We start from the raw sequence: 19,712 nt of genomic DNA, 5'->3' as shown, positions 1-19,712 counted from the left end.
TACACAACATGTGCCAACCAAACCAGGTACACCTGTACATGTCACTGTACATTATTGTGGGACATGCACATCCCAGGCAATGTCCATGTCAAGGACTATCAAACACAGACATGGCATGGATTGCATAGCTATGGCCATACACAATGATAACCAGGATGTCAGGGCAATTCATTCAATACCCATCTGTGTGGGACATTGCAGACACTACACCCCTGTACCACACTGCACACCATTGTTGGGTGGCGCGATACCAAGGATTACCCCTCACCCAGCCTTGTGCAGTCATCTTGCACAACCAGCCACTACACACCCATGAAGCAATGCACACTTGATTGTCATTACTGGCACCTTGTGTGTGCGTGTGAGGTATGATGCTACCAACCACAGTCACTCCCAGTATAACTCCCATTGGCATACCAACAGATGTCAAACATGTTCACATGCCCTAGCCCATAGAACCTCTGGATATCCCCTGTGGTGCATGTAGTACCTGTGCATTACTGCAGTGTGGCAAACTAAGTAGTTAGGGAGTATATGTGTGAGCCTGGCAAAGGGTGTCAATGTGAGTCCATTAGAGAGTGTGGTTGTGTTGACAATGACATCCGTTCATGTGGACAGCCATGTGTGCTACACCTAATGTTTGTCTGCTATAGCTCTGTTGCAGATGTCTCTCACCAACACACATATATGTTCTTACAGCACAGCAACATGTCAGCTTTGTGGCACATGGAGTAACTGTATGCACTTGTAATAGTAATGACTAGTCAGTCAGGGGTATGACCCCTATACTGGTAGGTGTGTGACAGACAATGCTTAGGTTTTAGTCTCCAAGCCCTTCTCTGATGTACTTTGTCTGTCCCTCCCACACATTCTCTGGTGGATGTGGAGGTGTACACCTGCTCAGCAGCAGCTTGTGTATTGTAAGTGATGGTCATGATCAGGTGATAGCCTCTGCACCTATTGTAGTCCTCCTCTAGCCGATTGCATGTGGAACAGCTGTGATGCTGTTCCCATAGCCATTCACATGAAAAACACAGTACAATATCTAGGAACATCATGTTGGTGTTTGGCCATGACAGTTGCTGTGAGCGGTACCTGGATGTGGTGTTTGGAAATGGCATCACAGATGATATCTGGATGTTCCTCAGACAACATACACAGTGGGAAATAGCCTACAGACAGGAGGGTGATGTGCCAGACATGACTAGAGCATGTAAGAGTAGCTATGCTTCATTGAGACTACTGCCTGTTTAACAAGTTGTGTGTGCTGATGGCTATTCTGCATGTTTTAAAACTGACATGACAGTGCTCTGTTCATGAGGGACCTTCATCTGTAGGGCCATCTGTGGACTGGTCAGTGTGTGGAACCATTTGTTTCCTGTGGTACACACTGAATACACATCTGTGAACAGCAGGAGCATAGTGTTGATTGCAGCCAGTACATGGTGATAGGGATGTGTTACTGCCATCGTATCTCTGACTGGACATATGTCACATGAAACAGTGGTATGACAGACACTGTCTGGGGTTCTCAGTGACATGCCAATAATGGGGCACTGCTCATAGCTGCAGCCACACGTCTTCTACACTTTATACAGATGTTATGCAGTATATATTTTATTTATTTATTTATTTTATTTTACATTTGTTGACCGGGAGAATCCAACTGGATATATGTCCATTTTCAGCGGAGGCCCGGGGAGAAAAGCTCCACATTTAGAGTAAATTACATGCAGGATAAAATAGATACATATTAATACATTATTGTAATAACCAACAGAGTTGCAGGATAGCATTCATAGACAAGACATAATTAGGAAAAGATAGGCACAGGCAAAGAGTAATTTTACTTATACTAGATAGTCTAACTTTTCAAGGAGTGAGAATAGTGTTAGGTAGTGTAGAGATGAATGAAAGAATCATTACGGGGGTAATAGAGAAGATCAGAAGAGTACAACAGAAAGGAGATTGCTTGATAGATGAGAAAAAGAAGTAGGCTAAGTTGGAAGAAGTTAATCTGGATATGAGCATTGGCAGCCTGTGCATGTGTTGTGCTCCCTCTGCAAATGTATACCATCTGTTGTGTTACGATGATGGTCATATCTATGCATGCTGTTGTAGGTAATCCTGAATGCTGTTGACTATTACTATGCCATATCTGTGTGTAAACTGCAACACCATAGGCTGTATGGGTTTGGAGGTCCCGGCAGAACCTCCTCTCCCACTTCAGTTGGCCATGGCACCAGGCACCAGCACATATGGGGCCCAGCCTTGGAACTCCACCTCTGTTGGCTCTGCACCACCTTCTGTTGGTCCTGCCACTGAGGATGGGGCTTGTCCCCCCAGCAGCAGGGCCAGACAGGAACATGTTCGCTGTCGTACAGTCCTGGATGTGGTGCGTAAGGGGCTCAATAAGGGGTTTTGAGGCCAGATACACCAGCTCAAGGGCAGAGTGCCACATTTACACAGTGAGGCTGCCCCTCCTAGACAGCCCCCAGAACTGCCTCCTTTGCAGCTGTTTTGGTGCAGTGGTGGCTGCCCATGGCTGTGGACCTCCATCCCACTGTTTCCATCTGGGGGCTCATGGGGTTGTAAATGCCAGACACCCGTCCCCGTCCAAGGTGTATCCCCCCACATGTGTCATATACCGACCCTGTATGCTGTCTTGTCTGTCATCCTACCCTACCTATCCTCCACGGGCATACCTACTCTCTTTCCCCCACATCCCACTCTCACCTTATGGAAACATAAGGTCATTCAGTTCCTAGGACAACATTTGCCCCATACATAGCTGTCCATTTCATGCACATGTCCACTGGACACATGTAACCCTTTTAATATGCTTCACAACATACTCCTGTTGTCCTCACCGCATCTTTCAGATGCACAATCCTAGTATGCACATGACTCCTAAATGTTCCAGGTACACGTGATGCAGACAACCCCATTGTACACACAACACTACCATTTCCTCTATGGTTTACCCCATTTACCTTTATCATGATGATGATGCCGCACACAGCACCTTGAAAGAGTACTGTTCTCACATAATGACTGGACAGGAACTGTTGTGTTAATGTAAATAACATGCACAGAGTGATGTATACGGCCAATGTACAAATGTTTGCTTGTATGAATGACACATGTCTGTCTGAGGGAGTCTTGATATTACATAGGACAACACCACTGCATAATACAGGCATTGCTGGTGTTTCCTTTTCATTCGTTTGTAATGCTTTGTTGTCACATGGTATGTTCCTGATATATCTCTCTATATGCATGTACATATATGCTGGACATATACAGTCACACATACATCTACATGATGGAATACATTTCCTATACTATTGAATGACTGCGCTAGATGATATGTTTGTGGTAAGGTCCGATGTCTGTATATCTGCCATGGCTTATTGGTAAATCACATTAGCTGTGTGTGTAAGGTCCTGGTTCGGAGCCTTGCAGAGGCCATTTATTTTGTTGTAACCAAAAGAAGGAGGCCAGCACCAGGGACTCAAAGCAGAAATAATTTATTGAAGTTACCAGACTGGTTTCAGCATATAGCTTTCTTCAGTGGTTATACATGGTCAGTAGTTCAGGAATTACATTTAAATAGAGTATCCAATTATAGAAAAAAATGACATAATTTCCTGTAAAGAGAGCAAGGATCAATAGTTCATACAATATGTTTGATTCAATTGTTATATGAATATACATAATAATATGCAGAAGTGGAATGCAAAAAAACAACATACAAAAATAGATATAAACCAAATATGTTAGATCATTAAGAAATTTCATGATATATAATGAAAATAAAATATAAAAAATATTTATAATAAGAAATTACAAAAAAGGTATACTGGAGAATCAGCATAATCATGAATACTACATCATAATTTATCATTTAAACCTGGTGGAAAAAGACCACCTAGTTTGACTATCCATTTCTTTTCTTTGGTGTTCAATAAATTGTGCCATCCTGTTCTAAAGCCTTTGTTTCCAATAATTCTGTCAATAATAGTAAAAATGAATTTGGCTGTTTTGTGAATCAGTGAGTGCTTATACAAAGCATTGGTCATTCTAGCATTTCTAATATCTCCCAGATGTTCTGACATCTGACATCTGAACTGTCTGGATGTTTGACCAATGTAGAACAATTGACATATGCATGTGGCTAAATAAATGACCCACTCACTTCCACAATTAGCAAAACATTTGATGTCAAATAATTTGCCTGTATTTTTACTAGTAAAGTTCTTGGTTTTAAAAATATGTTTGCAGAAGGAGCAGTGCCCACATGGATAGCACCCCACTAATTTATCCCCCGAGAGAGTAATTTGATGGTGTTTGCCTGACAAACACAAGGTTCAGGGTTTGAATCTCACAAGGGATAATTGGCTAGGCTTAAAATGTCTCACAAGGGCAGTTAGCTTAGTACTAATCTATGAACCTATGGACCTATGATACATATTTGTTTCGGTCATGGTCCTCTTATAATGTGAAAAGTGTGACCCCAGGGTTTTTCATTTTCTGTATGAAAACTGACATCTATCCCCCAACCAGTCATCAAGTCGTATGTTACTTTTAAGTACATTCCAATGTTTGTTTATAATTTGAGTGAACTGTTGGGTATTCCTTCCAAATGTTGTAACTAACCTGAGGGTATCCTGATTGCCACCTATGTGTTTAGATCGGTATTGATTGGAAGCCCATATTGATGCAGTTTTAACATTGTCATGCTTGTATCCTCTTTCTAAAAATCTATTGGTGAGATCATGATGACATGTAGTGAAATCCTGCTGTGAAGAGCAAATTCTTTTAATTCTGAGAAACTGCAATTTGGGAATATTTTTGATGATGTGTCTGGGATGGAGACTGGACGCATGTAACAAACTATTGTATTGGGGATACTTCCTGTAAACTGTAGTCCTTAAAGTATGATCTGAATTGCACTCCAAATGTACATCCAAAAAATCTATTTCTTGTATATTGTAATTAAAAGTGAATTCAACCCCCCACTTGTTACAGTTAAGATATTCCACAAATTCTTGGAGATATTCCGGGCCCCCTCTCCAAACTAACCAACAATCATCAAGATAATGGCGCCAGATGTCAATCTCAAGTAAATATAAATTATGCATGCCATCATAGATAATCTGTTCCTCTATATACCCCATGAATAAATCTGCATAAATTGGGGCAAAAGATGCCCCCATCGCAGTACCCTGAATCTGCCAATAGCATTGGTCTTGGAAGTAAAAAACATTCCTGGTAAGTACATGTTCAGCCATGCAAACTAAAAGGGTGTTAAAACCAGGTGGATAGATGTTTGTTCTATTAAGCCAAAATTCCAGTGCCAGCAATCCAGACCAATGGGGAATACAGGTATCTAGAGACTTGACATCAAGACTGCACATAAGCCAGTTGGGTTCCAATTGAGATTCCGTAACTATTTGAAGAAACTCGGTTGTATCCTTAATCCTGGCCCTGATATGTGTCAATATTTTGAGAGTTTGAGTCTCACAAGGGATAACTGGCTAGGCTTACAATGGCTCACAAGGGCAGTTAGCCTAGTACTAACCTATGAACCTATGAACCTAATAGGGGCTTTAAGTGCTTGGTTAAATAAACAGATAAAGGTTCAGTAAGTGAACCAATCCCTGAGACAATTGGTCTACCGGGAGGTTCCCTGAGATATTTGTGGATTTTAGGTAGTAAATATAAATATTGCTTACAAGGGTCTTGTACTGTTAGTTGAATTCTGATTTTGGCACTGATAATCCCTTCATCTGATGCAGAATCCAGAAAATCATCTATGGCTTTCTTGAAATAGGAGTTGGGTCCAAGGACATATGGAAGTAATGCTGATTGTTAGATAATTGTCTTTTACCTTCAGCCCAGTAATAACTGGAGTCCATAATCACAATCGCCCCACCCTTAGCCGCCGGAAGAATAACAATGTTAGTATTAGATTTGAGATCATCTAAGGCCTGTTGTTCATCTAAATTAAGATTCTGTCTCAAAATATTGCCTGAACCCATATTGTGGTGTAAATCCTTATTGATATCTTGTTGAAATATAGCCACATGCTTGTCCATAGGTGGATTGAAGTTAGATGGTAAAAACCGAAATTCAGCAGATCTTTGAGAACTATCCTGTTGATCAAAAAATAGTTTCAAATTAATTTTATGACAAAAAGCCATAGTATCAGCAACAAAAACACTCTCATCCACAAAAAATCCGGGAATGAAACCAAGTCCTTTATTTATCAAAGATTCCTGAACGGAGGGTAATACATAACTAGAAATATTATGTATGTTTGAGTAAACTGGGTTCATTTCACTATGGACTGAAGAAAATCTTCTAATGTTGCTGCACCTGTGCTTGCGTCCCCCCTGTGTCTCTTACGTCTAAAGGGAATTCAGAATTGCGACCCTTTTTGGAGACAGGAGAATCATCAATGTGGTTAACTTCCGTATCTGTGACAGAGGATTCCTCACCAGAGGTAGTACCCTGTGAAAAGTCTTTCTTTAATATTGACCTGGGTCTTTTTTTACGTGAGTAAATGGGACTTCTAGGAGTCCTGGTACCCTCGGCAAACCTGATACTTCTCTGTGACTCAAAAGGCTTGCCTTTTTCATAATCTTCAACATCCCTAGTGAATTTGTGTAATTTCTTCTCCTTCAAGCCGTTCTCAAAGACCACCAATTCCCTAGATAGTTTACTCAAATTATCCTTAAAATTAGGTAAACTTTCATATTCCTTCAACCGATGACAAGTTTCTTGCACATCACAAATATTGACTTGTACTGTCCTGTCATAAAACGAGGCTAGTATATTCACAAAGGACATGGAGGCCTTTTGCTGAGCCAATTTCCATTCCTGTAATAAAGTTTCATCTGCTTTGCTAACTAGAGGCTGATGTTTAATTCTTAAGCCTCTGGGTGTTATGTTGCGATTCTGATAGGCTTTAAAGAGCCTAGAATGCCAAATATTGCTACGTAAAGTTCGAATGAGTTGGCCCAATTGTGTAAATAAAAAATTGAAACCGCCAACTGGATCATTTGTATTATCTTCGTTGGAATTATTTTTTGCAGGGCAGAACAAGGTAATTGGATACGGAGTAATTAAGGCACATTAAAGCAGTTGTGAGTGGGTGTGCGTGGGTTTACATGGTGTTAAGCAATGCTAACCTCGGATTACAGTTTCTTACACCCAGTTAGCCTCTACATTGCTTTACCAGTGTAATACTCGCATACTGGTGGCCAAACAGGCTTACACCCACCTGCTCCCGCACATGCAAATGCATTGCATTTGGTGTTTGCATCTGACCCTCACACCCCTGGGTGGGAGTGAGGACTATGATATTAGCTTGTGATGCCTATTACATCGGATTGCATGCCTACAGTATTGGGAATGGCTGCCCATTAGGCGACGTCATGCCGTTTGACTGTACGGAATCCGCGGCCTGTCCAGGGTTTGATTCATATTATTGGTGTGTTCCTCTTACAGTCTGCACCCATCTGTCTAATACATGGGAACTGAGACTCTTCAATGCAAACAAGTAATTGTGTTTTGGAACCCACATCCATCAGCTGAGTCATGCTACTGCATACCTAATATTCTATCATCTTTCTAAGGCTGTCAGTGGAATATGTGCTTTCTGTCCCTATCAGACCTCTCATACGACTGGAGAAAAATAAAGACTGAATCAGGGACATGTCATAACAATATCAGGGACACATTTAAATTATTGGTGTTATTAAACTGACACATTGACAGACTCAAAGCATATGAATTCATACACATTTTCTGAGGTACTTGATGTTTGTGACTCTTAATTCACCATCTTTCCTCCTAATGTCACTAGTTTTAGGAGGGTTTAGTGGGACAGAGTTAGAAACTGAGTCGAAATCAAGGACGTCCCTGGAAGTTGGGGACAGTTCAAAGGTATGGTCCCTATTTGTTCCCCAAATGGTTTATGGCCTGTCCAGTGGATGTGCTCTTAGGGGTTGGGAGATTAGGGCATTAGCTATGCCCATATCGGAATATTACTTACACCCCCAGGGCGGACCTAATATGACTTTGCCAGCCAACACCTGCACGCTTAGGCCCATAATCGCATACCCATAGTTCCCCCACCTGTCACTCCTCTACAGCACTCATCCTTAATGTGGGTGAAGGTGGGGTATAAACACACCACTTCACACTGCCCACTCTTCCCTTGTCATGATACATGTCGGGCGTTCTGTCGGCCTATAGGTTATCTGGCTTGCACAACCTATTGGTCCGTGTACATCTACAGCCTGGTTTGATAAGTCATTACCGGGACTGCCTCCGATCATTAATTTTTGGTGTCCCACAAGGGAAATTGATGTATATGTTTCAAGATTAGACCTTGCAGGTCTCTCCCGCTGGTAGTATCCTGCAGGTGGTCTGGGAAGAAGTGGTGTGTTTACCTTTATTGTTTGTCTGTATGTCTCAGTGGCCTAGCTGGGTGGTGGTGGGGGGGGGGTGATGTTATTTGTTACCCGTTTGTTTATTGGACCTCCCACCACCATATGCATGGCCTGTTATATGTTACTCGTAATTGCTGTATCATATCCTAGCTATATACATGTGTATATTTACTCTCACATATATATATATATATATATATATATATATATATACATATATATATATATATATATATATATATATATATATATATATATATATATATATATATATATATATATATAAAACGACAAATGGGTCTATGGGTGTCTGCATATGTATATATTTATATGTGGGTATGTATCTGTAGTCTGTCTCTGTATGTATACATTTGTACTACAGAGAGGGAGAGGCTTATATCTATGTCTCTATGGGTAGATATACATACACATACCTCTACATATATACGTCGACATCTGGTTATTCCGTTCCTTGCCATATAGATAACACTTTGCTGCAGTTGGACTCATAGTGGGTGTGGCTGCTCATTGGGCGACGCCTCTGCCCAATGAACACATTCGCTTGCATCCCTAGGGCTGTACATATAGGCCCACATCAGCCAACACCTGCACACCTAGAACCATAGGTAGCTACCCATAGTTCTACAACCCTCACCTCCTCAACAGCACCCATCCTTACTCTGGGTCCTGGTCTGTTCTAGACACACCATTACATGCTGCCCATTCTCCACTTCACAAGACCCATTTCATACAATTGGCTCGGCCGATGGGTCATCAGGGTTTCCCACCCTTGTATTCTGAGTCTGTATATACCGTGGCCAAAATGTCCGGACTATCACCTTCTTTTGGTTTGGGCAATTATTGGGGTGTCCCGCAAGGGACGCTCCAGTCTGAGTTCCAAGATTAGAATTCACGGGCGCACTGTGTACCCCCCTGGTTGTATCCTGCCTGTGGTCTGGGGAGCAGTGGACTCTTTACATTGTTTGCGTGTATGTTTCCCATGTCCGGCTGGAGGGGGGTGGAAGGGCATGCTACATATTTCATGTTTCTTGCTTGGGCTCCTCACTTCCATTGGCATAGCCTGTGAACATATGTCATTCTTGTGTGCTGTTTCCTATCATAGCTGTATATCAATGTATATCTATGCACACACACACACACACACACATATATATATATATATATATATATATATATATATATATATATATATATACGTATATGTATATGTCTGCAACTATATATATATATATATATATATATATATATATATATATATATATAGTCGAAACTCATATGGTTGACGGCTCATTTGGTCGACAACCAGTACTCAAGCCTCTTAACAGGGATTTGCCCCCCTCCCCAAAGTTGTGCGACCCTGGAGTTGATATATATAGTTAGGGGGGTGTGGGGGGATGAAGCCCCCCACCTATATATGTTAAAAATGTTGAGTTGTTGTTATACTTTCATGTTTTAAAGGACTTTTAAACTAATATTAGTGGGGGGCTTCACTCCCACACCCCTCCAATTTGGGGTGATGTGCCCCCCACACCCCTCCTATCTATATATATCAACTCCAGGGTCGCAGAACTTTGGGGAAGGGGCAAATCCCTAAATGCCTTGAGTACTGGTAGTTGATCAAATGAACTGTCGACCATTTGAATGTCGACCATATGAACTGTCAACCATATGAAGTAGACCCATATATATATACATCTATATATATATATATATATATATATATATATATATATATATATATGTATATGTCTGCAACTGTATATATATATATATATATATATATATATATATATATATATATTTATATATGTATAGATATATATATATAAAATCTGTAAAGCAATACATACCCTGCGCAAAAGCACTTACAAATGCATACTGGTGTTTATATATGCTTGACCTGCTTACTAGTGCCTTATTCATTATGACACTGACACTTCACTCCAGCTATCTTTTAACTGATATTTAGCAGGTTATACAGCAGACAGATGTCACAATATGTTCATGTACGGATTACCAATGATAATTGGCATGTGATACAGTGGGATTCGGTACAAGAATGTCTGTTCATTATGGGGTTGCTCTAACCAATGCACTATTGCTGTCCTGCTTCGGTTGCAGATATACCCATATACCCATGGCTCCTGGTTCCCCAAACATACACCCTAATGCCTCCCTTACACTGCTGTCATCCATTCTCCAGTCGGATTCGCGGTGTATCCACACCACTACACACTGGCCACTCCCTACTCCTATAGACCCATCCCATCAGTTGACTCACTCCATGTATCCTCAGAACTCCCATACATTTAGTCCACAAGCATTGGTGGCGTGAGCGGCCAAAAGAATGCTATTCACAATTATTGGGCTGTCCCACACGGGGCACACATGTGTTTATGGCAAGAATAGACTCTATACTTCATTACATCCTTACTCCTGTTAACATGACACTACAATTAATTAATATATATGACCATGTGGTAATGCACACATTACACATGAGATCCTAATTATGTACGTGTTTGGTGTATTTCATTTACAAATAGTTTAGTAATTGGCATTGCCGTAGCGGGCAGATCACAGGAATGATTCCATGTGTGGGGAAGTCCTCCCATTTGATAATTGGCAGCACAACACTGACTTTGGACTCTGTACACATCTCTGCATTTTTGCAGTTTTGTCCCGTCCCTCTTCTGCACAGCCTGTTACTCCATCTACTGTCAAGGTGTGTAAGTGCACATTCATGTTATTTATGTCTGCAAATGGAATGCACGTGTTACAGAGAATGTACTTCTACATATTGATGTATGCATGCGTGCATGCATAAATATCTATAAAGAACTCGTTGACCTCCACGGGGCAATCCAATTAGAACTGAGCCATCCAACCCTGGCACGCCTGGCTCCATAATTTCATAGCCATAGTACCTCCACCCCACCCGTGTTCAAATTACACACGTAACTTCCATTGTCCACTTGTTATAGCAGCCATGATACACCTCCACACATTGCCCTCTCCAGAGCATTAGGGGCCCTACACATGTGTTGTCCCACCCCATGTATTCTCAGGCTCTCCCACTATTTAGTCTTTGAACATCCCTGCCCTTGCTTGTGCAATGGCTGGAAGGCCAAATGGTCTATATCATGTTTGGGTAGTCACAGTAGGGACTACCCTCTGTGTGTAAAGTAGACTTAGCAAATCAATCAACTGTGGTGTGAGCAGCAGTGCTTTGCTCACTCCTAGCTAGCGTGATATGACATACGATGACAGCACTATATAATACTATAGTTGCTGTTGATTCCCTTCTCATTCCTTTTCTATGCTTTACTGTTACGACATTCATTCTTCATAAATGTATATATATATATATATATATATATATATATATATATATATGTGTGTGTGTGTGTGTCTGTATATATATATATATATATATATATATATATATATATATATATATATCTGTACATACTTATTTACATTTTGTATGCTGAGCACTGCTTACACCCACGCAAGCGCACTCAGATTTGCTTACTGTTTGTTACATATATTTACTGTTGCTTATTTGTGCTTACTTGTGCCTTATTCATTATGACAGTACCACTTTGATTGAATTTATTTGGTTAAAAGTCCCATGCGATACTCAAGTTCACTTTTACATGTTATGTCAGTTTTACAGCAGATCAACATTCATGCCACAAGGAAAATGATATGTGCTATAGTTGAACTTGAACCGTGAATGCCTGTTCATTAGGTGGATGCTCTAACCCCCTACACTGTTGGTGTGCTGCTTCATTATGATGTATACCCATGGTTCATAGTTACCCGAACACACATCTCAACACTTCACTAACACAGCAGTCATCCATTCTCCACTTGGAAAAACCACACCACTACACATGTACCACTCCCTACTGCTCTAGACCTGTCCCATATGTAGACTCACTCCAAGTATATTTAGACTCCCAAGCTTATAGTCCTGGAACATACATTCATATAACGGTCAGGGTGTTCAATTAGTCTTCTGGTTTTAGGCTCATCCTACTGGGGACTGGGACTGGCCTGTACCTGTTTGAAAGTCAGACTTAGCATGTGGCCATAGTTAGTCCCACTGTTAGCATCCTACCTGTGGTTGGAGATGCAGGAGGTTTGCTCACCTCTGGCCGGCTTGATATAACAGCACTAAATAATACGGGAGTTCCGCTGCTGTTTTCCTTCACATTTGTTATGAATGCTTTACTGTGACCATGTTCATTCTTTACAGGGATATATATACATGTATACATATATGTGTATATATATATATATATATATATATATATATATATATATATATATATATATATATATATATATATATATATATACACACACATTCATATACATCTACATAATTATTTACTTTGATCATACTATTTAATGACTGTGATGTCTGCTATGTTTGTGATAACATCAGAGTTAAGTATAACTGCTGTGGCTTAGTGGTAAATCACATTGGTTGTGGTATGTAGGGTCCTGGCATTGAGCCTTGCCGAGGCGGTTTATTGTGTTGCTGGGCAGAACAAGGGCCATTGGACAAAGGGTGAGTACAACACTTTCCAGCAGCGTTTTTCCATTTCGCCATGTTTAACCGTCGCTTCCCATCATGCAAACACCTTCTCCATTCTTACTGTGCTACGTCACTCCAGTTCACATTTCAATGGTATTATATCATTATATAGCATAAAAATGCAGAACATCAAACTTCTGGGCATTGAAATAGACAATAATCTCCACTTTGATGTTCATATCTCACATACCATAAAACTAGTACATAAAATACTAGGCTCCCTATACAGGCATAAGTCCTTTCTCTCACAAAAAGCAAGAGTCACTCTTGCACAAAGCCACCTCCTCTCATCTCTATTATACGCAGCACCAATCTTTACCCAAATCAGACAATGTGACCTAGGCAAACTAGAATCATGATACAATAAAATAACCAAGTTTGCTACTAACTCAACCTATAGAACCCATCACTGTGCTACACTGAAAGAACTAAAATGGCTTGAGCTACCACAGCTACTTAACTATCACAAGCTGGGCACAGCCTACAATATTCTCAAATATCCTGAAAAAAAACCCTCCTTATCCAACCTACTTACTATCTATATTGCAAACCGGTACCTAAGATCCAGTGAAAAATTTCTCCTCTCCATCACCAAGGCTAACAGTAATGCAGGGAAAATGCTCTACTCCCACACCGTTGCCAGAAATTAGAACTCTCTTCCCCTATCTGTGTTCACTGCCCCCTCCACATCCATATTCAAAAACTCCCTCAAATCGCACCTTCTTAGTACCCAGTTATGCCCTTGTATCACCTACTATTAACTCCCCAAATTAATCTCTGATCAAATGCTGGAGCTCTGATCCCTGTAGGCTTGGTCATCTGAAAGGGTACTTTTAACTGTAGAATCTTACTTGATATATTTTCTTTTCTTACCAATGTATAACTGACATTGTCTTTTTACCCATGTTGCATGTCTTCTTTTACCTGGAGTGTTTTTATTAATTTCTTGTTATATTACTATTCTCAGCATACATGATGTAACCTGTTTTGTGAATTATGCTGGATGTATTGTATTTGTATAACTTGATGTTAGAGCTTTTCTCCCCAGGCCTCTGCTGAAAATGGACTTGGTTGAGTCGGAATTTCCCGGTTAACAAATGTAAAATAAATAATAAATAGAATATGCTCGTATACGGACTCCGCATCGTAAATGGTGTGTACTGCAGTCGAACCGGCAATGTCTGCTCGTTGGGCAGATGCTCTAACCACTACACTATTGCTGTGCTGCTTCATTTGCATGTATACCCATGATTCATAGTTACCTGAACACAGGCCTCAACACTTCACTAACACAGCAGTCATCCATTTTCCAGTTGGAAAAAAAACACACCACTACACATGCGCTGCTCCCTACCGCTCTTGACACATCCCGTATGTTGGCTCACTCCAACTATATTCAGACATCACAACCTTATAGTCCTGGAACATACGTTCACAAATGTTCAGGGTATTCAAATTGTCTTCTGGATTTTGGCACTTCTGTCTGGAGACTTAGACTGCCCTGTACCTATTTGAAAGTCAGACTTAGCACGTGGACAAAGTTAGTTCTACTGTTAGCATCCTACCTGTGTATGGAGATGCAGGAGGTTTGCTCACCTCTGGCCAGCTTGATATGACAGCACTCAATATTATGGGGGTTCTGCTACAATTTTCCTTCACATTCATTGTGAATGCTTTATTGTGACCATTTTCATTCTTCATTTATATATATATATATATATATATATATATATATATATATATCTGTCTGTACATACACATGCATATACACCTAAATACTTATTTACATTTCACATACTGTTGATTGACAGCCACTTACTGCTGTGCATATCCACTTATGGCTGCTTGAGAGTGCCAGTGCCTTAATCACTCTATATCTGACAGCCATTATTCTGGGCATCTTATAAAATTAGCAGCCCTTGCATTGCCTGGACCCAGGAACAGAAACACCATAGTCACTGGTTTGATCACTAAACCATCTGTGATACATTCTGCATGGATGGTAGTTAGGATATATGACTTTACTGCAGACATTCCACACTACTGGCAACAAATGTGACATTCGGTTGGTGTACATATGTATAGTACATGTTAATGTTCATATTTTTCTGAGAGACCTATGTATACATTTGCAGGTATACATATTTATGAACAGGACACATACTTGACAACTACTTATATGCATGTATGTGTGATGTGTAGCTGTAGCTATGCGAATATAAGTATGTACTTTTATAGATATATGACTACATATCTGGGGTTATACATGGCCATGTATATGAACACCCACATCCGGGTGGGACCTGTACCGTTTGTATACAGGGGTTGCGTGCATCATTACTACATGGAACCTGGACAGGGTATACAATTTGTGAACTTGTACTATTTGGAAGATGGCTATGGGGAAGCTTCTAAGGAACATGTGAAAGGTATATATTCCCGATAATGCACATGGGGAGACGTGCATCATGGTCACATGTTTAATCCCAGGTCATAGGTTCTGCAGGACCGGGTGGAGGCTGAGCAGGGTTGTGGACAAGTACTGCTAATCCAACTTGTATCTGGATGTCAACGGGGGTTGAGATCGTGTTGTGCCACCAAGTCTTATCTTGAGAACAGACACTTATCACATGAGGGATGTCCAAAAATTGAGGACACCGATGACCCCCATTCTTTTGGTTATATAAAAATGAGGGAGGGTTATACATGCATGGGATACCTAGTTTGCAGGCCTGAGACTGCCTAGAGTGAGACTGCCTACTAGATGTGGGTAGGGGGCACTATGTGCAGATATGGCTGGCCCAAGCTAGCAGCCCGAGTATGGGTGGTTTTGATGGATGTTCAGCAAGGGGAGGGGGGTGCTGTGGAGGGGACGATGGGTATTCAATTATGTATCCAGGTGTGTAGGAGTTGGATGGCTCAGTTCAGGCCAAACCATTATGTGAGTGTGAGCCGGAACCGTTTCTGTACATGTGTATCGTACATTTTAATGTTCATATGTTTGTGGGATTGTGTTCTGCAATATGACCTGACAGAGAGTATTGGGGATGTGAATGTATGTTCTTTAGTTTCCTTTTTGATTCTCCCACTGCTCCCTTGTATACTTCCAGTTCACCTATTGTACATCCAACCCAGTCTCCCCTTGGCGAATTATTACATTACCCATCACCCCCCCAAACTCCACATACACACCATCCATCCATTTTCTGGTTATTAGTCCATGGCACAGACAGCAGTACACATTGCCTACTCTACATATCTCTGATACCAATATGGTTGTGAGGCCAACCCTGGCATATTTGTTCTTCCACATGCTGTACTTCACACACATAGGTACACACAAATACTTATCTTTCATGACATGGTAGGTTGACCCAGGTAATACCCATTCATTTTCGGGCCGTCCAGACGAGGATGACTCGGACCGCGAATAAGCAGATATTAAGCAAATGCTCTAACCATTGGGCTAGGCTTAGCAAATGGCAGCGGTGTGCAAACACGCAGCATTTCGCTTCCACTTGGTATAAGAATTAACAACAATGAAATATGGACACGGGGTTTTAATGTAATAGTTCTAGGGATGGGGGCTCAACATTCAGCTACGTGCTTGTGTATTTACTCCTGTGATTTTATTTTGGTGTTCGTAGAACTCTCTTGTATGCTTTGCATACATTTCAGTATCCACGGATACTGACAGGATTGATTACTATTAGAGGCAGGTTGTACTAGTCAGCATTTTAGGTTGCGCAACTGTAGCGGGCATGTTCACACCTCCGTGCAGTGCTTAAACACATCCCCTGCACTCACGCACGTTTCATGTGCACGTGGACGGTGCGGCAGCGTGCCTTCATTTATATGCATATGGTGCTGCTGCACTATCTCTATGCCGCACGCTCAGTGCAAGGCTAACACTGTCCTTGTGCCGAGCTTCATGAATCCCGGAGAAAGTAGACCAGACACGCTCATATAATATTACCAGAAACCAATTAAACAGCTTGCTGAAGGCAATTTCAAGGCAGTCTTACAGCAGTAACAGTGAAAGAAAGAGCATTTTTTTTACAAAAAAAAAAATTCAGTGAATTGAAAACATGAAAGCAGGAAACCGTAGCAATCACTCAAAATAACTTAAGCAAGTACAATTTAACAATGAAAGGTAATTAACTTTGCCTGGATCTAAGGTGAAGCCAGGCATACACTTTGTACTCTGCAGAGTACATTTTTCTTTGCATCAATCAGAACATTGTAACTTTTTTCAGGTCAAATTATTTTTACAGTCATCAAAATTAATGCCTCTAACAAGAGAGGATTGCAAATCTAAGAACACTATATTTAATAGCTTTAGAGGAAACTGCTAAAAATCATGTGTGCATTTATTAACTGCAATGGAGGCAACATTTTGAAAGATATGTCCATTATTTTGAAATGTCAGGTGGTGGTGGTGGTGGGGGGTAGTAAAATGCGTTTGAGACTAAACAATTAAATTTTCTGGCTATACCCCTGGCCTGGATGGCACTGGAAACACTTCTGGAATGCAGGCTATGACCCCAAGTGTTGCTGGGTTATAGGAAAGTGAGCAGGAGACCATGTGTATTAAAGGAGATTTACTCAAGAGCCATATTGATTTGCTGGATGGGCACTCAGTATCATGGATCTAGGGAAACAAATGGGTGGGGAGAGTACATAAATAGCTTATACAACAGACAATAGCAATGAAAGAGGAGAGGGAGTGACTCTGCATATCAGATTACCATAAGAGTGAAGGCCAGAGACCCAGTATTATAAAACCACCAAAGCAAAAGAGTGGGTGGGTTGGAAAAAACAAGTGGACTATCTTGAGAAGCTTCTAATCAAATAAAGGCAATATTGGAGCTCTTTCAGAAACTTACCTTAATGTATTAGTGGGGGATGGGCAGGTACAGAGTCCACCTTTAAGCAGGTAACTGATAAGCACGCACACACATGTATAAATAATCCAATATTACAGCAAAACAACAACTGCATATTTGTTAAAGCTTGTTTACTTGTAGAAAGTATAATTATGTCATACCTAACTACCCACGTATTCATATGTATGCCTTAACTGTTTACACAGCCATTCCTACAGCATGGTAAGGGGTGTGTGCAGTGCCATACTTCAGATGTCAACAATATGTGCTACAAAAGTGTCATACCAACCTGCAATCTGGAGTTTAATATGTACAATTCTCACATCTGCTATTACATTGCAGGTGTATACTCCATCATCCTGTATGGTGACATTTCTAAGCTTTAATGAGACATTCCCACGATCTAATTCTTCATGAAAAATCTCAGCCTTGCCTTCATAATGTAAACCAGTCTTTATTTCATTTGTCTTGCCATTATAAGTTAGAACTTCTTTGTTTTCGTAAGAGCCTATTTTCATCCAAATAAGTATCATGTCTGGTGGCCGCTTTGCTGGAGTAAGATAGCATGGGAGAATGGAGTCATGACCAACTGTAGAAACAATGGGTGCACTGGAACCATTTAACTGTAGTGAGTCTAAAATCAACAAAATATTTTCTTGAATCAATAAGAGAAACTACAGTTTAAGACTTCATGGTTGATTGTTTAATATGTTCTACTAAACATTCTTTTATAAAAGTAAAACTGTAGGTTAAAGATACTCAGTTTGTAAAGAAAAATATATCACAAAGTACAAACTACAAAAAAATCTCTGTCAAGGCTTATATCATCAAACCGTTTTAAGCCCAGAGCACTTTCATCTTACAAGCAGAATAATTTATCTTTTCACGGGTAATAAAAAATAAATAAAGGTGTCAATTCAATCACATGATCACATTATTAAAACACTAATGATATGGTTAAGAAAGTTATATGCATAACAGAATGAACAATGTAAAAAGAACAACTTAAAAACAAACTGGCTGCCTAGTAAAATGGAAGGAAAAATAAATTAATGTTTAAGTGGCCTAGACTTCAGCACACTTTTAATGTTGAAAGCAATGTTCAGAGCTGAAAGTTTTTGGCAGCTTTAGAAAATAAACTGTAATTGCTTAACTAATACAGTGAATGTTAAAATGTTCAAAACCTAGAAATCCCTCACTACAATCTCAAGTGCTCTAAGTATATATTATCCATCCTATCCCCCAAAATCTATGAAACTATTCCAGGTGAGACAAAATCCATTCCATCTTTCAAAATATGATGATGTAGAATGAAAAATTCTTCCACAAACAAAGTTATTGCACTGTTTCAAAAATGGTTTAGTCACTTAATACAGAAAACTTCACTTGACAAACCCACTTTTCAGTTCCTAGGAGTAACAACCTCAACATGTAGGTTTCATCTCCTTTCCACACCAACCTCTACCAACCTTTGCTTTCCTCTGCACTCTTCTTCCTCACTCAACTCCTTCCCATCTACTTCTCTATCTTACTACCCTAGCTTGTCTTGTAGGCTGCTTCATCCCCTGCTATGTGTGCATCCTATTTTCTGGAACACAACACATGTATTTCTGGTCCAATTTTTTCTTACAATATGTACTTGTAGACATAATTCTTTCTATATGCCTATGTCATAAATGTATGCATGTAAGTATTATATATTGCATCTATACTATAGTAGCTGCAAATGACTGC

At 40.3% G+C, this 19,712-nt stretch overlaps 1 protein-coding gene across 1 annotated transcript in view; it reads right to left on the bottom strand.

Annotated features, from left to right (window-relative positions):
* The window catches only part of LOC122791475 (butyrophilin subfamily 2 member A1-like), a 797,187-nt gene that overhangs the window by 610,302 nt on the left and 167,173 nt on the right, over positions 1–19,712 (bottom strand). The window contains exon 3 of the mRNA XM_044059218.1: positions 18,268–18,612. Within this exon, the coding sequence (XP_043915153.1) occupies positions 18,268–18,612 (345 nt within the window). The remainder of the gene's footprint in view (positions 1–18,267; positions 18,613–19,712) is intronic.

This window comes from Protopterus annectens, chromosome 17.part0 (assembly GCF_019279795.1).
Source record: "Protopterus annectens isolate FY-2018-M chromosome 17.part0, PAN1.0, whole genome shotgun sequence".
Taxonomy (NCBI): Eukaryota; Metazoa; Chordata; order Ceratodontiformes; family Protopteridae; genus Protopterus; species Protopterus annectens.
This window is presented reverse-complemented; position numbering and strand designations above follow the sequence as displayed.